Below are 22,974 nucleotides of genomic sequence, written 5' to 3'. Positions count from 1 at the left end.
CGTTTTCCTTTTTTTGCCTTCGAGAGGCTTGCTTTGGCAGATCTGATGCGATGCTCGATCCCTTCACCCGCGTGCTACGTACCAAGTCATGGAAGAGTCGATCCTTTTGAATGTCGTACTCGGCACACACCGTCAGGTCCTGCCAAGACGGGCAAGGGATCCGACAGACTGGGAAAAAGAAAAAGAGGCACAGCGGCCGTAGGGGCTGTGAAATGTAAAATGACTTGAAAGATTGCAATGTCATGGGAGGAGACACAAGACCAAGACAGACGCCCCTGTCCCTGCGAGTACCCCTTGGCCCCTGCAGCTCTTCCACTTCCAGCGGAGCGGATGCGGGCTTGTTATTCCCGGTTTGGTAGCGAGCGTGACAAGGGACCGAGGGGTAATAATGTCGCGGCCGACCACGTAGACATTTGGAGGAAGAATGAAGGATGAAGCTGGTTATTAGGAAGAGAGGAGATTGATCATTGTGAGGAAAACATTAGGTTCCCATCAAGAGATTCCAGGTGTTGAGCTTGTAGCTAGCTAGTGCTCGTAGAGGCGACCTGAACTTACAAGTGACTAGCCGACAACAGGCAGCCTAGACTTGACTAGCGCTGAAATAGATCAGACGGACTTCTTCTGCAGTTGTACCCAGCAATAAGGGTCCATAGGCAAAGGTACCTCGCATTGGCAGATCAGCTTTTTGGCTCGGGGCGCTATAGAACCCAGCAAATATCCATTCATCCCTATGTACCCGGGCAGAGAGAGAGAGAGATGATCCCGCAATAGGGGACCCTTCCGCCACCCAAAGATGCTACTCTAACTGGGCTAACGTTGTCTGTATTGGTCTAGTATGGTACTGTATCCCCGTTCGCCTTTTTTTTTCCACTTCCCTTCTCCCCCATGCTCTCTGGTCATCCATGTTTTGAACGGGTCCGCCGGCCAAGCCAGAGAATACCACACCACCAAAGGCAGTCCTTCTCCTCTTCCTTTCCCATAACACCACCTCTCGACTTCAGTTTCAACAACTCCAACAACCTAGTCGAGTCGTCGTCGAGATCGCCTTGAAAGGGGGAACATCAATAACAACATCGGACGGGAAGCTTTCTTATCTTGTAGTCTCCTTCCCCCCCGCTCCCCCTTTCGGCGACGCCGTATAGCTCTCTCTCCGTCTTTTTTTCCACCCCGCGTGTGTCTGTCGCTCACATCCAGATCCAATCCCAATCACCTCACAGTTGGTTGACAAGCTCTCCCTCGTCGCATCTGGATGTCGCAACTCCTCGTCGCTTTCGCGCCCGCTCACGCAAAGCACCCTCGTCCGTCCACAAGCCCCTCGATGAGCCATCATGACCGTTCGGCGGCAACGGCCACCGCCAAACCCGCCGGGGCGAACAGCTCCAACACTTCGTCGGCTGCTCGCGTGCCAACCGGCATGAAGAAGATCTCGAGGCTGTTTGCCTTTACGCGCCTCGGCCGCGGCCGCCCCGACAGCGCAAACGGCCACCACCCCGAATGGGATTCAGCTTCTACCCGTGAGAGCTCACCAGATGTTCACCAGCTCACGTCGCGACGGCGCCGCGGGGACCCAGAGGCGAGGAAGCCAGCCAGGAACGGTCTAAGCCTCCTCGTTGCTGACGACGACCATCCGCCTTGCTCCATCTGCGCGACCATCGATTTCCCCTGCTTGCTAAACTGGCGGCCCGGCCAGCCGCGACCCTGGATCCCGCTGGCGCACACCCTCGCAGAGTTGTCCGCCTGCCCTTACTGCATCTTCTTTCAGGCCTTGGTGGGTGCTGAGCCGGATTTGACACGAAAGTTCACACCCTACCTGCGCATTCGACAGGCATTTGAGCGGCTGGGTGTTGGAGAGAAGCATGAGCTTGGAGGCGCCGTATTGTTCGAAGTGTCCACCAAAAGCAAGACCCTGCCATGGGGCTACATCGTTCGCGTGGTCGAGGGGAATGACGACGTCGCCGGGTATAGAGAGGCCACTCCGGCGATTCGAGGCCGTATCATCCCGCCGAAGCTTGACCCCGCGCTGCCCCGGACCTGGATCGATTTCTGTTTGACGAATCACTCCCATACGACGTGCGGTTCCCGAGGGCCACCGATCCGAGGCCTCAAGCTGATTGACTGTCGCGAGGAGGAGGTGGTATTTGTGGACGATCTCAATGTCCCGGCGATCGAGTATGTCACGCTGAGCTATGTACGAGGCAGTCCCTCCGAGATTGAGTCAGACCAACTCAGCGGTTTGCCTGAGGTGCTGCCTCCATTGGTAGCCGACGCCATGTCGGTGACGAGGTCTCTTGGGTACAGGTATCTCTGGATCGACCGGTACTGCTTCCCTCAGTACAACGCCGCGGAGCGAAGGCGGCAGTTGGACAAGATGGGCGAGATCTACTCTCGTTCTACTCTCACACTCATTGTTGCGGCTGGCGAGGGCATCAATGATGGTATTCCTGGTATCAGCATCCCGCGCGAGGAGCAATTGTCACTTCAGACTGAGGCTGGATACTTTACAACTTCACTCATCAGACCCGATGCTGAGGTAGCAAACTCCAAGTGGGCTTCTCGCGGCTGGACATATCAGGAGGGTCTACTATCCCGTCGCCGCCTCGTCTTTACTCCTTCACAGATCTACTACCAGTGCCAATCCCTCCACTGTCACGAAACTATCTCTTATCCTCTCAAGACGAAGCCCGCTCTCAACCTGGGCCGTGTATTCCCCCTCGACGGCGCAGGCACTCGCACACGCGATTACAAGAACCAGGTCAATGGGTATCTCAACCGAGAATTCACATATCCGGATGACCGCCTCGATGCCTTCAGGGGCGTCCTGGATCAATACGCCCACATGGATCCTCCCATGGATAATATCCTTGGTCTCCCCCTCTACCACGCCAAGGACTTCAAAAACATGTCCTCTCCACCCACTCGAACAGATCGTCTCGCAATTGGCCTTGGTTGGCGACTGGATCCCGCAGGCGACACTGAGGTATCAACACATCCTATGTGTCTCCAAGGCCCATTTCCCTCTTGGACTTGGCTTGGTTGGAAGATCCGTCCTGAGTATACCGGTTACGGCCCCTATTTCAACCTCTATCAGGTTGGCGACGACACACCTCTCATCGACAACATCTCTGCTGTACCTAGGATGACCATCTCGGTTGGTTTCAAGGACGATAGGGTCCTCTCATGGGAGCAACACGCCGACGCCATCGCCGCACGCGCAACACCAGTCTCTTTCCTCCGCCTCAAGACATTCTGCTTCACCATCCGCTTCACCGTTCGACCTCCCACCCCTGACTCGGCCTCCTCCTCCTCATCCACCTCGAACGTCACCATCACCTCTCCAGACCTCCGCGATACCCTCCGGCCTTCCCTTGCCGCTATGCTCCTACGTGCTGGCTCAGATGCTGAGACCCCACCTGGTGACCACGAACTCATCGGTGCCTTTATCTCAGGCCGGGACTGGGTGGTTGACGAGACGTACGAGTCGGCAAACCTTCTCATCTGCGGCCGCCGCAATTGGGAATCCGATGGTGAGCTTGTCCGTCTGGGCACCATGGAGCTCGGCGTCGGCGGCCTGATGGGCGTTGACGAAGACACGGCTGTCGTCAAGGGAGCCTTGAACGAGGAGAGGAGACTGGATGTTGAGCTAAGGGAACTCGACATCTACTAAGCTCTCTATAATGACTCCCTATGATTATCATACCCATACCTACATCTACATTACAACTGCAACTCCAACTGCACTACAACCACAACATTTCCTTGCTACATGTCATACCCCCTGTATGCACAAGACACAACTCGACTACATGTTACCAAGACATATACGCTCATATGTACAACCTACCTACACCAACCACACATATATATATTTAATACCTCTGTTTGTTTTTAGACTGGGAACAGGATGGCAAAGACGAACGCATAGACGCATGCATGTATGAATGGCTGGACGGCCGCGACGGGGTGTTTATCAGGTTTTCTGCTTCTTCTAGATACCATCTCACATGTCATAGGTACAATACATGGGATAGCATCGTGTGGAATCAATACTATTAATGTCCTGGGTATCTTTTTTCTGACCATGGCGTCTCTGATACTGTAATCCTGTTTGTGAAATCAACTATCCCCTCCCATTTCTAGAATAGTTCGCTTTGTCAAGTCCTCCTGCACCCATCCCATGATACGGCTTCCAACATCTCCAACCAGCTGCTCATAGTGTTGCCCGGGGAAGAACAGTCCACAATGGGCTCCGACTTCATCTACATCAGCCATGAAGACATCGACCCAAGTCGGATCCGTCACTTTGCTGCCATCTCTGGGCAGGTTGCAAAACTTGCGCAACTTTTTTGGTCTTGACGAGTTGAGGTCTCTCGCTTCGGCGACAACCTCAGCCTCCGCAGCGCGTCTGTCATCTCCCCAATCCCTTGCCTGTTGCTGCTGCTGCTCTGCAACCTCCTTCTCCATGCGGCGCTGCTCCTCCCGGGCCTCCCGCTCAGCCTCCTTGAGAGCTTCCTTTTCCTGGCGCGCGGCCTCCTTGAGGGCCTTGTCGGCTTCCTTTTGCGCGCGGCGGCGACGCTTCTCGAGGAGCTTTTCGCGCTCGCGGATGGCCTTGGCGTGGTCCTTGATGGCATGCTCGTAGGCGCGCTGGAGGCGTTTTGCTTCCTTTTCGGCTTGCTTTCGCTCGTCCTTGTCGGTGTAGATGGTCACGTCTGGGAGCTCTGGAGGGGTTGGAGGATTGGGTAGGGGAGCGAGTTCGACTTCTTCGATGGAACGTGGTTGCTCTGAAGTAGTAGATTCGTCGATGGGAGTGGGATCGATATCGTGCATAGATAATCGGTTGATGTCTGGAGTTATGGCTTCTGTATCGCTGAAAGAATCGTTCTGTGTGTTGTTTGCTTGTGTTGGGGAATCTTTGTGATATGCGTCGAGGAGAGTTTGATGATTGGTTGCGTTGCCCATTGTATCACGGTGCTCTATCGTTATGCTTGGCCTGGGACTCTCCTGACTGGCACGGAGATGATTTTCAGTCGTATTAGGCTGTAAAAAGGAAGACTCAGGACTAAGAACCGTGCCAGCTGCTGTGCTCGGCGTGCTGAACCCTGATTGCTGAGAAGACGCAAACTCGTCGGGAGTTCCAGCCTTCGGTGTCTCCGACTTGGGAGTCTTGGGGCGTCCGGTACACAATGTGTAGTAGTTGACAAAGCGCACTCTAGTCGTGGGTGCACGAGGGTCCCGATTTTGACTTTGAAGCTGGAGTTCATCAACGTCCTCGAGAGCGCGAAGGCGGGCGTATCGAGACTCAAGACCTGAAAGGTCGGCGAGGCAGCTGCCAAACTCGAGGTACGAGACGACGTGTTTGGCAGCAGCTTGTACAAGTCCTTCAGAGCGGTACTTGGAGGCAAAGTGTAGCATGCGACGCACGAAGGGGCGTTCTTGAAGAGCAGAGTCGTTGAAGAAGGGCTGGTTGAAGAATGTGTCGTGGGGGAGATGCGAGATAGATGCTGAAGTTGCGGACGAGGGGCTCCCAGGGACGGAACTGTACGACGTTGTAAGATTCAGGGACGAGCTGTCGGGACTGGTAGTTTCTGAAAGTCCATATGGAGCGTTGAGACTGGCGTTCTCTGGGCTGTTGTCCTGAGGTGTTGCTGCAGGCTTGAACAAACTTGATATGCCAGATACGACAATGCCGGGATGAAGGCCGAGAAAGGGGCAGTCCATAGAGATGTGCCCTAGAATGCGGTGCTTGAAGGGATATGTGCCATATGGGTTTGGGTTTGGCTATAGACATAGGGTTAGCACCTTGACAAGATAGAGAGGAGTGACCATACCATGAGGATAATATCAGCAGCTAATATGCCACCCATTGAATGTCCCACCAAGACGACATCCGTAGTAGGAGACTCGTGGGGAGTCAGCCATTCACTAAAGTTGTCTCGAGCAACGTCGACGGCACGATACGTCTTGTACCGCGGATAGATCTTGGAGTGGATGACATGTGAGTCGGCGAGGAGGTTGGTCAAGAGAGCATGTACATGAGCCGGGAATGAACGGAAGGACTGATCATTTCCCAGGAAGCCATGAAGGTAAATGATGAGCAGTTTGCGCCGACCCAGATGATCTCCAGCGGGTGTTTGTGGGGTTTTCTGCAGCGAGGTTTCTGAGGGGTACACAGGGAGGAGGGACTGCGTAGAGGATGAGCGGGGATCAGGAGCTAGCCACGCGCCTCCGGCCTGGAGACGGGACGGATACGGCCCGGGCGGACTCGGGGACGGTTTGTATGCCGCCGGGCCCGGAGAGTACGGAGGTTGTTGGACGGAATACGGCGGAGGAGGCGGCGGGGGAGAAGAGGGGTCGGCCATGATGGATGGATGGGATGGCCTCGACGGGGATGTGCGGGGGGTGGGAGGAATGAGGAAAGGAAGAGTTTAGGAGCAGGGCCTCGGGCGCTAACAAAGTCACTTTTTTCCCTTCTGTCTCTCACCGACCCATTCTTTTGCAGAATGGATGTGTTGGCGTAAGGTCGGGTGAGGTGACGATGGTGAGGGAGCCAAAGGACGTACGTGGGGTAGAGATGGATGCAGTAGATAGATGGTGATGGATCCCTGGACCCTGGCGCTGGGCGTGATACAAGGCAAGGCATACGACGACGTCACAGGTTCGACACTTGCTGGCGCGACGTTTGACCTGGATCGTGGATTTACAAAACAGGTCGAGGAGTAACAAATGTCGAGGCTGGACTTGCAGGGTCTCTCAACAAGCTGGACCTACAACAAATGCTGTAGATGGATGGTGGGCGGAGGTTACGTAGGCGCTCCACCAAGGCCTGTCTGTGTGTGCCTGAAAGTGGCTTGACCCTGGCTGTGAGTTGTTTTGCCCATCCCATCTTTACATGTTTCCAAACAAGAGGCGATTTTTCTACCTGTGCCTGACGAGATGCTTGGGTGTCAGGTTGGTAACCTGCAACGCAACCCCATCAACAACGCGACATGTCCCGGTTGGTTAATGTCTAGAAGTGTGCTGTCAATGCTTTATCTGTCTTGCGTGTCGGCCGCTTGGTGGAGGAAGTAATGGATATTCGCCTCTTGCTGGGTCAACATCCGTGGCCCATCACATCAGCAGGTGGCCAACAGAGAGACACGCACTCTAGACAATTTTTTTTTCTTCTCTAGAGGCGGGACCCGTGAGTGATTTAATACCCGTTCGTATTGCTGGCGGGCGACTGCATGTACGGATGTCGACAATACGCAAGCAATTAACAAAAACCTCGTATTCGAGGGGTGGATGGCCTCTGACTGACTCAAAGCTGCTCCCTCACCGTTTTATTCACATGATGAAAATGTTGACCGACTGGAAAAAAGACGTGCATCTTGCATGCAGGTACAAGGAACAGACGACAAAGACTCTGTAAATACTTCATCTCGATCATCAAGTGACCCAAATAGATTCAATAGGCCAAACTTGGAATAGGAGAAGACGGAAACATCCCGGCCATGGTTCGTCAGGAGCTAAAATGAATTCCTCCGTAGAGTGCAAATCCTGATGCCATGACCACGTTCTAATCTGAGCCTGCCCACGAGATGGGAATACCCAGTAGATCCTGCAAGGGACGGAATGTGGGAATGCGTGGCCTGCCCATGTGTTACTGTACGATGCAGACGCCGTGTGTGCCCCCCCCTGATTCACGGATTGTGATTCGATCCAACTCTTCCAAGACCAGGTGACGACGACTTCCACTCTTGTTCTGGTATGCGCGCCCCAAAGTCAGGGGAATAATTCTCCAAAGGGCCCCGCTCGTCACAGGGGACTCATCACGGGCCAGGTCATCATCGCCGCGGCCCCATTAAGACACAAGGGGATTATTTTTGGAATCTCTTGGCACCGGTGTTTCGGAAGCTGTAATTGGCTTTGCGGGAAGTACAAGAGACAGAGAGACAAAGGGAGAGACACAAAAGAGAGGCTCCGAAGTGACTGGGGACTGAGTAAGAAACATTTCAGTGTCTGACGGGTGTGCGTCCTTCTGTGAGAGGGCATCTGATTCAGTCTTGCTGATCCTTGTAAACCTGGCATTCCTTACCACGGATGGACATTTTCAGATTAATGAGCTGCACGATGAGGGCGATCATGCTGAGATAGATGAGAGAGCATTTACTCTGTTGATGCCAGAGACAACCATCCCATCTACGGAGCATCCATTGTAGACTTCCTGTCATGCATCTTCAACAACGACTTGCATACTCCAACCAAAAGAGTCTCTCACTTCCATCACGAGCCCTGATTCGCCCCGGCTACGGGAACACACGCGTTCAACCCCCGGTCTAATTTCCCCCCCTCTCGACGCGTTGCTTCTGCCCACCACCGACCGGATGGGCCATTCCAGCTCTAAAGGCAGGGATGAGATGCCACCCACCGTTTTCTCCTACCCGCATCCATCCCCTGTCGACAGAAAAAAAAAGATGCAAGAGAAGGCGCATATAGAAAAGAATAAAGGACGGGGATCATGGGTGTTGTTTTGAGGAGCGTTGAGAGAACGGCGTAAACTACCAAAGTGGGAGACTCCTTTTTTCTGATGAGACAAGTCTGGCTCTGAGCACTGAGCCCAAGTTCGCATTGGGATTCTAAAAAGCAAAGTATTAAGGCCAAGGCCAAGCCGAATGGCCTGTTTCGTAGTGTCCTCGAGACCCTAATGGCAGTTGTGGCTAACGGGTGCGGGACGAGGCTATCGAAAGCCTCTTTTTGTTGGTGTCCGTCTGTCTGTGTCTAAATGTAAAAGCCCCAACTTTGCTTTGCTTCTGCCAAGCAATTGGATGTCAGCAGTCACTCTCGTCTGCAAACCTCGTCTAAGACATCATCAATGTGCTATACGTAGTATTCTCCGTGTACGCGCCGCAGTTGAGAGGTCCATTATAGTCTGATGGCCATGCCAGCTACAGGAGGACACCTGGGTCTCGGCCAAGCGATGAGGCCCTGGCCGATGGGACCCAAACAACCTACTCCATACCAAGAATACCTCGAAGCGCAGGTTGGATCTCTTTGCTCTCTTGTGCCCCCGGCTTGTGTTTCTCGTCGTATTCCGTTGTTGGTACCTGGCTAGTGGTCTCCCCCATGTCGTGATGTCGTGCGGCTACCCCATGCTGATTGGTCGTCTCTCCCCTAAGAGCCACCACCTTCATCTCAAGCGAGATTATATCCCATCTCGCGGCTTCTTGTCCCATGGCCGTTAGCCCATCCCACAACCGCTCATCGTCCACAGCATCCCGGCACGATCACTGGCCCGTTGTTATTGCTCAGGGAAAAAAACAAGAAGCAAGAAAGAAGCACAGGAACTGGTGCACAGGCTCAGGAACATTACCTAGCCAAGACGGTCCATCCCCAGGCTTGACCAGGGCCCCTAGCATGCATTGGATCCAATCCAATCCCAACCGCACCAGGCGCAACAACCTTGACGAACAGACTGGAACCCACGGACGGTCGAGGTCGGGTGGTGGTGGTCACCATTGGTATTGGATCCAGGCCTGGAGATGACCAGCCCGAAAGGTCGTGCTGTGCTCCCCTCGTCTCTCTCACTCTGTCACTCGCCATTTTAGTATACTCTTTCGCCCACCTTTGAGTGTTCCTCTCTTTTCCCTTTCTTGTTCTGTTCGGGCTCTCCTCTTGTTTTCTGTCTGTCACCATTCCCGACCCCATCCTCTCCTTTTACCCTTTCGATTCTCTAGTCGCTCTCTTTTCTTTACTCGGCCATCCAAATTGACGCCCTCCGCTCATTTCGTACTTCATCCTTGAGACGACTCTGCCAAACGAGAAACGACGACCTTGACGACGAACCAACCAGCGCTCCTTTTGTTGTTGCTTTGTCGCCATGCCATCGTCGAGACTGGGGAACTGTTATTAAATGCAAGGAAACCAACGCCAAAAGAAGGATTCAGAAAGAGGACCGCAGCAGCGCAGGACCAACGTGTGAGAAGCACGCGCGCAAGAAAAAAGGCTGGAGCAAGCAAACACCACGCAACACAAGGAACAGCTATCAACCGATAACCCTGTCCGCTCCCACCGATTCCGAGGCCCCAGCCGCAAATCACGACCAACGCATTTCGTGCCTCTCATTTCTTGTCGATTGAAACGACCTGGATTTTCTCGAGGGTTCTGAACAAAGAAAAAAAAAGAGGGACCATCACAAAGGATACACACAGACTGGAAGTGCAAGGGGCGAAATATCTCCTAGCATCCCAGATCCCGTCCTTTGACTGTCTGTCTCCCCGCCCGTCGACATCCATCCGTCTTTGTGCGTAAAGATTGCTCAGTGCTTGTGTGATTTTGGGCGTCTTTTTCTGGGACAAGACAGGCTGTGGATGATCATGACCATGTGCTTGTCGATGCTACAACTGGCTTTTGACTTTTCTGCACTCGTCTCTTCCACCACCAATTCCAATTCCAGCACCTAAAGCCCTGAGGGCTACAGTTTACAGTAGGACCCTCCACTCGACTCAATTCGTCGACCACCAAACCCGACCCAACCTCAAGGGGAAATCCCTCCAAGGGAACCAACCAACTAGCGAATACGATCGCCGCGCCGCGTTCCCCATCGGTCGGTCCAGTGCCAATCCATAACCACTACTTTTTTTTTTACGGGCTGCCGACCTGCCCAGTTGTTATTTTAGGTACCCGCTTCGAAACCGTCGGTGCACGTCCCTGCGTTGCGTCGTCGGACGGGTACGCAATCCAGTACCAACTAGTCTTGGTCTTGGGTGTCTGTCTACTTCTGAGGAATCGGCATCGCCACGCTTCCCCCAGCTCCTCCAGCGGGCCACGCCCACGGCCACGACGACCGGACCATGACTTACTCATCCAGCGGGCCTTCACTCGCTCAGGCCCTGGATATGGATGTCGATCCTTCGCCTTCGGCCTTGCCTCTGGCTTCGTCGTCTTCCTCTCCTTCGTCCTCGTCCTCGGATCTGCCCGGCCCTGCGTCTGCATCTCACCACTCTCGCTCTGCATCGCATCCTCACTACCACGCTCGTTCCAACAGCGCAAACGACCAGGACGAGAACGACGACGATAGCGACGACAGCCACTCTCATAGCCACGTCCACCGCGCTCACATCCATCTGCACCATCTCAGGGATACCACCGTTGACGCAAACGACCACGATCAGCTCCACAACGACGGCCACCATTCCCATCACTCACACCATCGCCTGCACCGGCGCAAGACACCACCCAACCTCGACCTCCACGTTCCCCAGGACGGCAGCGCCCCCGCCAATGACCTAAAACCTCGCGCTGAGGATAACCTCGTCACCCAAGTTGTCCAGACTGTGTCCCTCGTTCAGGTTGTCGACTCTGTCGGCTCTCCCATCGAGCTCCAAACCCATATTGGCGCTCCAGCTACCGTCGTCGTGGATTCCGCCTCGGGCGTCACCGTCGCCATTTCTAACCCGGATCCTTCGCCGTCTGTGGCGGCAGCGGCGTCGAATCCGGCAGCGACTTACAATGTTCCGCCGCCCTCTTCCGATGCCGCCCCCGCCGTCGAGACAGATACTCCCGACATGACTGAGCCCGAGCCGTCCACGCTTCTCTCGGACGCGACCGCCTCTCAGTCATATCCTGTTCCCGATGCCGTCTCCGATACCACGCTGGCTCCCACGTCCGATGTGCAGTCCGTTACTAGCGGTCTTCCAGAGACGTCTGCTGCTCCTACGTCTTCGGAGCCGGAGACTACGAGTCAGGAGACAGCTTCGACGGAGGCTCCCTCGTCTGCCATTGACACTACCTCTGAACTCAGTGGGTCGCAGAACGCGACTACTGCTACCGCAACCACTGGTATGTCTACTCGCCCCTCCCGTTCGCTACTAAGGTTTCCAGCCGTGTGCTTACTGACATTGCCTGCAGAAGATCTCACTACGACATCAGCCAATCCTACGACGCTGACTGATATCACAACTGACCTCACTTCAGAAGCCACATCTGAAGCTACTACGGATGCATCTGCCACCGAATCATCAGATACATCCGTTTTCAAGCAGTCTTTGTCCACAACCAACACTCCGCAAACCGGGTCTTCTTCAACCATCACCATCGTCTCTTCCACATTCATCACCTCTTCGATTGAGGCCGCGACCACCGACTCCTCACAACTCAGCCTGTCAGACTCGATCTACTCGTCAATCGCCGACGAAAGCTGGACGTCTACCTGGTGGGGAGGAGAATACAGCGAAGGTGGAGATGGCGGCGGTTATGGCGGTGACAACGACGCAACGGCTCAAGCTCAACCACCCGCGGCGACAACCACGGTGGCTTCTAACGACACGGAACCTGGTACGCTTTCACCGCAGCAGAAGCAAGTGATTGGTGGTGTTGTGGGTAGTGTCGCGGGTGTGGCGTTCCTAGCGTTGCTTGTCATGTTCGCCTTCAGGTACAAGAGGAAGCACACTAGCGGCCTCCTTGGAGAGAACCAGGCCGGTACTCGAGCAATTGGCGGTCCTGGAGGCGAAAGTGGTGGAGCCATGGCAGAGCGCGCTGGAGGATTCTCCGTTGCTGCTGCTCTTGCAGGCTTGACCGGCAAGAAGCAAGCGGCTCCTGAACCTGAACCGACCGGCGAGCGAGGATTCTACCGAGTATCGGGCAAGAAATTGCCCTCGGTCCTTCAAGTCGGCGGTGATGGATACTCAGACCCCCGGACGAATCGTGAGAGCGTCATGAGCGGCCACTCTGACTACTGGAGAGGCTCCATGGCGTTTGATCCCGGCGACCGAGACTCGAATCGACTCGCCCTTGGATCACCGATGCGTCCTGTCAGCGGCGTACCTGTTATTCGAACGGGTCCGGCGCGGACGCCGATCACGGAATCAAATCCATTCACCGATCCGCCGCCAGCACGGCCCCGGCCCGACTCGGACGCCCTCGGCGGATCGGTGGGTGGTGGATCCCAAGACGGATCTGTCGGTTCACCACCGTCCCGATTCCGTGAGAGGATCTGACGATGAGACCCTCGTCGTTCCATTCCTGCGATTTTTGTTTCTCGATACCTACCTGAGCGTTCTGTACATTGTTGTTGCATCATGAACAATGTTGAGATACTCCCTTAGTACAGCGACTGCTACTGCTACTGCTATTGCTCTCTCACCAACCATCTACGGCCACCTCTCGAGGTGATTGCTATTCCTTTTTTTTCCCTTTTTGTTGTCACATCTTGACATACTTGGGTGGCGCAAGAAGCATTCTGTTTGGCGTTTGAATGTGGTTATACATCATCATCTGGGATCTCTTTGGTACTACAAGCCTGAAGAGAAGGACATGGAAACATAGAAGACGGGAGTCGAAAGACTAAAAGAGGAGGAATTTTTCTACTGTTGTTGCAACTGCAAAAAAGGAGGAAGCTGAAAAGCACTGGGGGCGCATATTGTGTGCCACAAAAAGCATACCCTGAGACGGGCTTGACGGTCCAAGTTTCTTCTTCTTGACTCTCCTTGAAGAACATTTACTAGACAAATACCTTTTTTTTTTTTTTCTTCTCTTCCCTCATGACCTCTAGAGGTGGCGGAGATGGATAGTTTGGGCGGGCATCAAGCTGGAAGCGGAGCGGAGCGGTGCGGTGGAAGAGAGGTCTAGTGTATATATAATACAAGCTTGCCCCCCATTGTTTTTGAACAAGATACCCAGGCCTGCTGGGCTTTGCGGAGGAGCATTTATGGGAGTAGCTATTGACGTGCTCAATGGCAGAAATACAGGAATAGAGTAGATATATATATCAACTTGGGTCTTTGACGCATATTCGTGGCTTATATCTGCGTGAACAAGATAATGAAAAGGGGCTGAAGATGCTCTTTGGCGTCTCCCAAGACGTTGGCTATCACATACCAAAAATAACAGGTACTGATGGAGGTCTGCGAGGAAGTATCATCGGAACATGCTGTATGTCAAATGGTCAAGCTGCCAGTGGTGAGCCAACTTGTGCTTCCTGTGAAGAACAGAAATAGAATAGGATTTGTTCCTTCCCGTCAACGGACGGAGTGCGGACGAATGGACCTGGCCCTAAATCCTGACGGGCCTAGCGGATAATCACCGTCTGATATAAGTCATGTTTAGAAATACCCTTTATGACAGCGGATGAGTCGTCGTCCGGTTTACTAAGAGCTAACCGGAGACAAAGAGGCTGATTGAGTCTGGACTACTGCCACGTGGGCCAGGACCATTTCTGATCAAATGTCTCATAACGATCCTGTCCGATATAACGAAAGCGCATAACGTTAGGGCTACGGCAACGTCAGCCGCGTGTAAACTGGGTTACACTCGACTAGACGTTCCCTTCCCATACGTGTCACAGCGAGAGGGACTGGGGGTTGCATGACATCAAACGCAACCCGAAGCGGGCCTGAAACAGGACCCCTAAAGAGACCTCAAGGCAGCCATGAGTAATGAAGCTATACCAATTGAACCGGGACGCGAAGATAATGGATGTGGGTTTCGTTGAAAGAAGTGGATTCGAAAATGCACAGCCCCCCTCTCTCCCCGGATGCCGAAGATGTTTGATCATGCGATGTTAGTTGGGACTGGGGGTTATGTTCACGTATTCGGGGTTTTGGTTTTGGAAGCCTTCGGATGACGGTATGTTCCGGCGACTTGAAGGAGAGAAGATGGGATGGCAGCCCTTGTTTTAAAGTTGTTTTGGAGGGGGGAGAGTTGCCTGATACAGGAGAGTTAACGTCATCGCCACTGCGAATTGATAATGTAGATATAATCTTTTTATCTTGGCAGAGATTAATGTCGTCTCTAGGCAGTCTCACCAAGGACACCGCCGGTTGCAACCCGTCTTTCAATGACCCCTGTCTTGGGTATCATCCCGGGAGTAGAGGCAACGTCCGGTGGTTAGAAGAGTCTTTTAACAGACCAGGGGTCCATTGCGAAAAGAGAGAGGCAGCCGCCTTGATGGTGAAGAACACACAAATGTTGGCGCAGTTTGAGTCCTGACAAGCTGTGGAGTCAATGGTCTCGAACCCTTCCCCATGCAACTCTGACGGACAGTCCCACCGGATATAAGGAGCATCTTAAGGTGCGGACTTTGGGGGGCAAGCATTGCAAGTCTGGGCGTTCCAGGAGGCGTTGGGAGCTATCCTGTTTGCGGAGGGAGAAATCTAGACTTTTGTCTCGTCAATCTCTAGAGAGGAGGGCTGAAGGCTGAAGCAGAGGCTGTTGGAATCCCTTGCTCGGCCATGTGCTTGCCGTCTGTCAATTCAATGCGGACTTTTCGGCATCGGGCGGGACTTGGACATGGCTGGGGGGGGTTGTTGTTGTCTCGTCTTGGAGTTGTCATGGATGACGGCGCGTACGCGGCTACGGCTGTCAGTGTCTGTATTGGATGGATGTCAAGTTGGGGTAGTATTTGTCATTGCATGTCACGTTATTCCTCTATAGAAGAAGAAAACCCAAACGTTGGAATCCGAATACGGTGTCAAAATTCATAAGCAAGCGCTCATGTAATGTACTGTACTGTAGTCCATGTAAGAAGGCTCTTTTTTGGTTCAAGTGCCGGGCCGGGGTCCAAACGGTGCGTGAGATGCGGTTGCGGGCCTGCATATTCCCATCCATGGATCGCATCGTTTAGACAAAGTAAAGAGTACATTGTCAATGTAATAGCCCTGCCAGGGCCAAGAGGTGCTCGCGATTGGGCGGGACAAAAGATAAAATGGCATCGTCGAGACGACATGCATTGGACTCTCTTTAGCCCTTTGCCTGATTTGAATAAGGACTTATTCTGCACCTGCCTTGCTTGGCTGAATCTCTTCCCTGCAACTCTTTTCGTTTCACTAGCAAAGGAAGGTGTACCTGCCGTGAGGTACCTGCTACCACTACTGCTGGCGGACATCTTTAGGTCCCCGAAGTCCCATCGAATCTCAACCTTCCAAGAATATATCTCTATTAGCAAGAAAAGCAAAATCATCAACTTCTCATCTCACCACCTTAGATCTCACTCATTGTCAGCCAGTGGAACGCCAGTCATCGTCTGCCGGCGGCCGCCTCCTTCAAGTCAATTCCAGCTGGACCGGCACCACTTTAACTGTGCAACGCTACCGCCCAGAGGGGAGGGAGGGGGGTCACACCAAAGAAGGACTCCGCCACCCCACCCACCTCCGCCTCAGTCATCGAGTTCTTATTAGTCGCCCACCTGACAAGACACACTTGAGCTGCGGACTTTGGAGAGAGACCGTGAGCTTGCCTGCTTGCTTCAGACGAAAGAGTAAAAAAAGAGGCGTCTGCCGGGCTTAGGAAGCTCTCCCCTTTAGCGCGCCGCACCCCCAGGCCGACCCTGCTTTACCTTGCCTTGTCCCGACGCCCTTTTCGACGGCGGCTCCCCCGACCTTGTCTTGCCCATCGTCATATGTAATCGATCCGTGGACTCCGATCCTGGAGCAGCGCCAAAACGGCTGAGATTCTTTAACCTCTCCACTATCTGCAGCACTTACCTACTTACCTACTACTACTCTCCCGCGTCGCTTCTCCCATGATCCGCCTTGCGACTTCACTCCCCAACAGTTAGCATTCGACGAGACGCCCACGATTATCGCCTTGCCCGGCCTCGCCGCGACGCGCGCCCTCTCTACAGAAGCGAGGGGTCCTGCCAAGCTTCAGGTCGCCTCCCACTGAATTGTCCCTCCGTTCACGAACACGAACCTTTGCATCGAATATTCCCACGCCTTTGCGCGACGAACGCATTACCCTCGAACAAGATGGATCATATGGGCTTTCAGGTGCCAGGCATGGCACCGCCTATTATGAATCAGCCACCACAGATCTTTGGCGGTTATGATGGTCTACCACAGTTGCCCCCTGAGCTCGCCGCTCAAATGTTTCCCGACTCAGCAATGCTACTCGACGACTCCAATGATCCAAAGAGGAGGAGAATTGCTAGGGTAAGAGATATCTTGGCGCAATCGTCGGTCTTGGGAAGTTGGGCGCTGATTCAGGCTCGATAGGCTTGCGACATGTGTCGGAAGAAGAAGATCAAGTGCGACGGCAAGATGCCTGCTTGCACCCATTGCATCAACTACAAGACAGAATGCGTCTTTACTCAAGTTGAGAAGAAACGCGCTCCTCCCAAAGGGTAATATCGCCTTGGTCTCTGGAATTGGCATCGAGTTGCTTATCAATCTATAGCGCCAAGTATATCGAAGGACTTGAGAACCGATTGAATCGGATGGAACACTTGCTACGGCTATCTGGTATGTCGTCTCCTAGCAGCACTCTACTTTCTCAACTCTTGGCAAACTGACATACCCCTGTAGGCCTTCTGGACGAAGAGGATGGTGATCTCGGAGCTCTGGAGAAGAAGTTGATGGAAAGAAACCAAAAGTCACGGCAAGCCTCAATGGCCACTGCATCTTCGCCCGCTTCACCATCCCAGACCGCCTCTGTTCCTTCTGCTATTGATGGAACAGGATCGACACCTCAAAGTTCACTGACCTCACCGAACCCTGCTATGAGGGAAGACAAACGCAAGTCAGTGACACCAGCTCCCGATGACGCCAACCCTGAGGATCAGGAAGAAGTCGAGGCGCTTTCCGAAATGATGTGTTCACTGGTTACCAATACGTATGGTGAGACAAGATACATCGGTACGTTAGGATTATGCTTCTGTTACACCCGGTTTAGTTGCTAATATCACGCAGGCTCTTCCTCAGGTTTCTCTATCTTCTCGCCCAAAGGAATCTCCTGGGTAAATGCCAAGACGGGTGACAACTCGTTCCAGCGAACCATCTCGGATGTGTCTGTGGATGACCATAAATGGACAAACTGGAAGCCCGAAGTCTTTGGTGATCTATTCCAACGACCTATCTTCCGGCCTCTGCCCTCGAAGCCCGAGGCGTTGTCTCTGCTCAAGGACTTCTTCGAGAACTTTAACTGCATCTTCCCCCTTTTCCACCAGCCGACCTTTATGCACCTGGTGGAACGGCAGTACTCTTCTGATCCATACAATGGATCCGGCTGGTGGGCTAGTCTCAATTGCGCGCTCGCGATTGCCCACCGCTTGCGTGTTATGAGCAATCTCGTGCCCCAGGAGGAGGATGACAAGGCATGGGGCTATCTCAAGAACGCACTGGGTGTGTTCCCCGAGTTGACCATGCGCAACACGGATCTCCTCAGTGTGCAGGCACTTCTTGGTATGGCGCTATTCATGCAGGGAACGCCCAACCCTCAGCCAACGTTCCTCTTGATCGCTGCGGCGATGCGTCTGGCGCAGAGTATCGGTCTGCACAAACGCGGAACTGGATTCAACCTCAATCCAATCGAGATTGAGCAGCGCAAGAGAGTCTTCTGGATTGCTTACATGCTCGACAAGGACCTGTGTCTCCGTGCCGGCCGTCCACCGGCACAGGACGACGATGACATGAATGTCGAGCTTCCAGATGCTGACCCCGAGGACAACATTGGCAACATTCCCCTGGCTGACGGCAAGGGCAAGATGAACCTTTTCCGCGTCATGTGCGAGTTTGCCACGATCGAGAGCGAGGTCTATAAGCGGCTGTATTCGGTGCAGGCCACAAAGCAATCTGATGGCGAGCTCCTCAATACAATTGGCGAGCTCGATCAGAAGCTGGAGGACTGGAAGGACCGTATTCCGATCGACTACCGACCCGAACATGAGATCAAGGCCTCGCATACCCCCTTGATTCTCCACGTTGTCATGGTGCACCTCACCTATTACAACTGCCTGACGACGATCCATCGTATGTCGGTTCATCACGGGTACTGGACTAGCCGCCTGTCCAACTATGCTATTCAGGGTCTCAATGCCAAACCGCTCAACCCACGTGTCTTTTCCTCAGCAGCCCTCTGTACGGCTGCGGCACGAGCATCTGTCTCGTTGCTCAAATACGTCCCACAGGGCGACTTTTCCTGTGTCTGGTAAGACTCAAGGTCTCAATCTACTTGCCAGTCCAACATGCTAACTTGGTATCAGGCTCATTCTATACTTCCCCGTTTCTGCGTTAGTAACCCTATTCGGCAATATCCTCCAGAACCCTCTCGACCCACGAGCAAAGTCAGACACTCGCCTGATGAACATGGTGGTGACGTTCCTCTCCATGCTTGGACAGGAGGCTGAGCAGGGCGGTGTCCATCGTATGCTCGGAATCTGTGCCGAGTTCGAGCGAATAGCCAAGGCTGTTATCGAAAAGGCTGAGAAGGATCAATCTTCTCGCCGGAAACGCAAGAACCAGGACACGACGAGGTCATCGCCCAATCCTACCGCCGCCACGGCCAAGGCGACACCAGTCTCGGGCTCCTCGAGCCAGACCCCTCGACAGTCCACCGGCGCGGAAGCGACTCCGCCTATGTCGGGGTCTTCTATTGGCGATAGGAGGTCATCACAGGCCCAACTATCACCGCCGCAGAATGGTGATCACAGGTCGTCATTCTCTATGAATACCCCTATGAACTACCCTTCGCCGGCAGGATCAGCTGGCTGGCCTCAGGAGTTCCCTGTGCCTCAACCTGGACAGAATGGCGACTTTGACTCGTTCATGAATGGAAATGGAAGCATGCAGTCACCGCCAGGGCCACCAGCAGGCGGGTTCCAGCAACCTCTACTCCCGCAGGATCTCTTCTCCCTGCCCATGAATTTGGACTGGAGTTGGGCAGAGATGACGACAGGTGCATACCCGACAGTTGAGAATGGCAACTTTGGCGAGGAGGGACAAGTGCCGCAGCAATAATGCGTGATTGATACCCGAGATATTGAATGTCGCCCCATGCTTATTTGAGCAATATATATCAAAAGGTCTGGTGTTGTAATCGGAAGTGAGGTAATCATAGGAGATGTTTGGGCAAATACCCCTTTGACGGGTGTAATGAGACATGCGACATGATACATATGGGATGGGTCGTTGGAGGAATAGCATTTAGTTGATTCTTTGTTTGATTTATTCTGGATAGAAACAATTGGTATATGATGGTAACAAGCTATTCGCATTAGATGTTTTCATGTGAGGTGTGATGTTCAAACCAGACATATTTCCTCGTTTGCCCCTATTCAAAGTCATAGAATCAAGCAAGACATCACAGTAACCACGACAACAAACAATACAATACACAATACGTAGACATCTGTTTTACATCACTGGTATTACACAAATAGGCAACATCGACTCGCTGTAAACCAGGCGTCGAATTGCGACTCTAGCTGGCATCTAATCCAAGAACAACAACGACGATGACAACACATAAGGCCTACCTGGCGCTATTGTCTTTTTTTTTTTCTTCCTCTCCTCCTCGACCCCTTTTTCCACCTCTCATCCACCTATTTACCCCTTGGGCAAACACTCACTATCTCCTCATTCCCTTCATAGTCGGGCGCGGGCTCCCTGGCGAGGCGCCTCCATGCAGACGAAAACCATCGTTAATAAAAAAAGAAAAAAAAAAGGTATTTCACCACCTCCCTTTTCCCCCTTTGGTTCCCCCCCTTTGCTCCGTCCGTCCCTCCGACTCCCCCTCCGTGTGTGTTAACTTCATTGAGCGTTTGGTCAAAAAACAAAAATGTGTAGTAGTAAGACTGCAGCAGAAAGAAATATCAAAAGCAGCAATGATAGCAAAAAAAAAAAAAAGGCAGTAAAAAAACAGGAATACTGAGGGAGGCCGTGTCTTTTGAGAGTGGAAAAAAAAAGCGTGATGAAAAAAAAGAAGCCTCCCTGCCGGGGAGTACCACACTCCCGTACCGTCCGGCCGGTTTCCATTTGCCTGCCCTCTTTGCAAATACAAAGAAAGAGATCCATTCTTTCATCTCCTTTGCCTAAACGCCGTGCTCGTCGGGGACGACAATGTCGTGTGTACGCCCCTACTGAATGCAAGTTGCCGAAAAAAGACGAAACGAGACCAAGCGTGAAAAAATCGACGAAGAGTTCAAAATCAAGTAACACTGATTTTTTTTGTTTTGGTTCCAAAGAGCGAGCGAGACAGGAGGCGGCCGCGTGGTGCCCAACGCGAAGTTCCCCTCTCGGGGAATACTGTAACCGCCTCGAGTCGAGTCGTATCGTAATATAGGTAAGTAGCCTGTACAAGGTGCGAAAAAGAGAGGGATGTGCAGAAAGTCAAGCGCTGTGAGACGTGACGCGACGCCAGACCAGGCCAAGCCAAGGGGGGAGGCGGCGTATGGCGTCTGTGTCATGCGTGAGAAAACAATCCCTCTGAGCCTCAAGACACCTTTCGGTGAGGTCTATTAGTGGGCTCGAGGGCGCTGCCGTATGATGGATGGCCAACTCGAGGAAAGGAGCGTGAGTTGGCGAACGCGTGAGAGGAGCGAGGGCTTCAAGCGCCAACCATGCCGGGGCCGTAGCTTTGTTGCCGCATAGCGCTCGGATACGGTGAGGCGTTGCCAGGGTTCTAAAGACAGAGTCAGATTAACACAAACAAAGAACTCGGCGCAATGAGAGAAATGTTGTCCTACCTTCTTGCGCCGCTTCTGGCTCCCTTCTCCCTCTCCTGTTGAGTATCCACCTTCCATGGCATTGTCATCATCAGGGTATCCCTCTCCGTATCCCTCGAAGCTGCTGTCGCCGTATGTTCGCTTCTTGATGTTCCGCCGCGGCCTGTTGGGATCGTTTGCCGAGGCCCCTTGAGCCTTTAGTCGTCCTACAGCGCCGGGAACGTTGAGGGGAGTGTTGGGGGCGGTAGGCCTTGCCGAAGATGGTTGCTTCAGCTCTCCGTTTGAGGACTGCAGTCCCAGGACTGATGTATCCCATACGTCCTTCTTTATCGAACCCTTGGCCATGGTGACTGCTCGTCCTAGACTCGACAGGGATGATTGTGATAGTCCGAGCGAAATCTCGCGGCCGCGGACAAATGAGTTGCTCCAGTCCTCATCGCCGAGATGCAGGATCTGGGCAAAGTCGCTCTCTTCTTGAGGATCGTTCTCGCCTCTGTTCTCAACCTTTTGCACCTTGAAGTGACCAGCGATACCTAAGCGCTTAATGTGGCCGGTGTAGGATGATCGTAGTGCATTCTTCTCTCCGTTTGGCTTCTCTCGAGCCACTTCGGCGGCGAGTCCGGTGAGGTTAAACATGTCGTACAAGTCTTCGGATATACGCGGTAGCGATTCCAGATGAGCTAAAGATGAGTGATGTTAACATACAATTCTCTGGCGGGAATCACATGGTGTCCGCGACACTCTTTCTCTCTGACGTGATCCAGAGCCGGGACGAGGAGGAGAAGGAGGAGCGGAGAGAGTGCTGTGCAGGGAGCCTTACGAGTTTGGCAAAGCAGGTATTTCTTCCCCACATCGAGATGTAGGTCCTCAATGCCCAGCTTGCTTTCCTCGACGTGGACCTTTTTCTGCTCGCGATCACCGCTGTCATCCACGGAGCGCTTCCGCTTGTGTGGAGAGTCGTCGGCCATGACGACGTCGTGATGCGAGGCGCTTCCGCTGACGCTGTGGGCGGGAGTCGGCAAGGTGGTGGCCGTGGCCGTGGCTGTCATCGAGGTGGCCACGCCTAACGCGGGCTCCGAGGTGCCGGAGGAGAATTGCGATGGACTCTGAGGCGTCTGGGGATGGAACGACATTGTGGACGGCTCCGCGAGGGAGGGTTGGTGGGCGAGAGTCGCGCCGGTCGCCGACCGAGAGTCGCTGCGTGCGATGCGAGCGCTCCGCTTCTTTCTCAGCTGAACGTCATGCACTGGTTTTTCCTCGGGGCTCGGTGAGCGTCGGCGCGCACGGGAATCTCTAGTCGCGAGTCGGCAAGATCGGGTGAGTGAGAATCGACGGCTTTGGTGGGAAAAGGGCGAATGTCGCTGCGGAGCGAGGGTTTGACGTCGTCGGGGTCGATCGTAGGTTCGTTGATGGAGGTTGATTCGGGGGCGAAACGAGGTGGTGAAGGTGTGGAGTGTGGAATGAGGGAGAGCCAAAAGTTTGAGCCTGAAAGACGAGGCAATTTCACGAGAGCAGAGGCTGCCACTGACAGACGGCCACTGTTGAGTGGGTGTGGACGTGTTAGT

At 53.5% G+C, this 22,974-nt stretch overlaps 5 protein-coding genes across 5 annotated transcripts; 3 read left to right on the top strand and 2 right to left on the bottom strand.

Moving 5' to 3' along the window:
- Positions 1-1,249: 1,249 nt before the first annotated feature.
- On the top strand, positions 1,250-4,062 carry NECHADRAFT_71870 (uncharacterized protein; the record flags this gene model as incomplete). The annotated part of the gene is made up of 1 exon (XM_003050404.1): positions 1,250-4,062. One exon carries the CDS (start codon positions 1,250-1,252, stop codon positions 3,662-3,664), a length of 2,415 nt encoding a protein of 804 aa, XP_003050450.1. The 3' UTR covers positions 3,665-4,062.
- NECHADRAFT_101631 (uncharacterized protein) lies at positions 4,032-6,356 on the bottom strand (the record flags this gene model as incomplete). The annotated part of the gene is made up of 2 exons (XM_003050017.1): positions 4,032-5,775; positions 5,826-6,356. 2 exons carry the CDS (start codon positions 6,354-6,356, stop codon positions 4,114-4,116), a joined length of 2,193 nt encoding a protein of 730 aa, XP_003050063.1. The 3' UTR covers positions 4,032-4,113.
- A 4,470-nt stretch (positions 6,357-10,826) lies between these two features.
- NECHADRAFT_101630 (uncharacterized protein) lies at positions 10,827-13,629 on the top strand (the record flags this gene model as incomplete). The annotated part of the gene is made up of 3 exons (XM_003050403.1): positions 10,827-11,814; positions 11,884-12,957; positions 13,085-13,629. The coding sequence occupies 3 exons, from the start codon at positions 10,827-10,829 to the stop codon at positions 13,144-13,146; spliced, it is 2,124 nt and encodes a 707-aa protein (XP_003050449.1). The 3' UTR covers positions 13,147-13,629.
- Positions 13,630-16,718: 3,089 nt separating this feature from the next.
- NECHADRAFT_96223 (uncharacterized protein) lies at positions 16,719-19,703 on the top strand (the record flags this gene model as incomplete). The annotated part of the gene is made up of 7 exons (XM_003050402.1): positions 16,719-16,901; positions 16,965-17,092; positions 17,146-17,210; positions 17,274-17,603; positions 17,658-18,894; positions 18,950-19,262; positions 19,296-19,703. The coding sequence occupies 7 exons, from the start codon at positions 16,719-16,721 to the stop codon at positions 19,701-19,703; spliced, it is 2,664 nt and encodes an 887-aa protein (XP_003050448.1).
- Positions 19,704-21,291: 1,588 nt separating this feature from the next.
- Positions 21,292-22,542, bottom strand: NECHADRAFT_84794 (uncharacterized protein; the record flags this gene model as incomplete). The annotated part of the gene is made up of 3 exons (XM_003050016.1): positions 21,292-21,366; positions 21,431-22,089; positions 22,230-22,542. 3 exons carry the CDS (start codon positions 22,540-22,542, stop codon positions 21,292-21,294), a joined length of 1,047 nt encoding a protein of 348 aa, XP_003050062.1.
- Positions 22,543-22,974: the final 432 nt, after the last annotated feature.

Source organism: Fusarium vanettenii, assembly GCF_000151355.1.
Source record: "Fusarium vanettenii 77-13-4 chromosome 9 genomic scaffold NECHAsca_6_chr9_2_0, whole genome shotgun sequence".
NCBI classification, from domain to species: Eukaryota; Fungi; Ascomycota; class Sordariomycetes; order Hypocreales; family Nectriaceae; genus Fusarium; species Fusarium vanettenii.
Note: the sequence above shows the minus strand (reverse complement) of the source record. Positions and strands in the feature narration are given on the sequence as shown.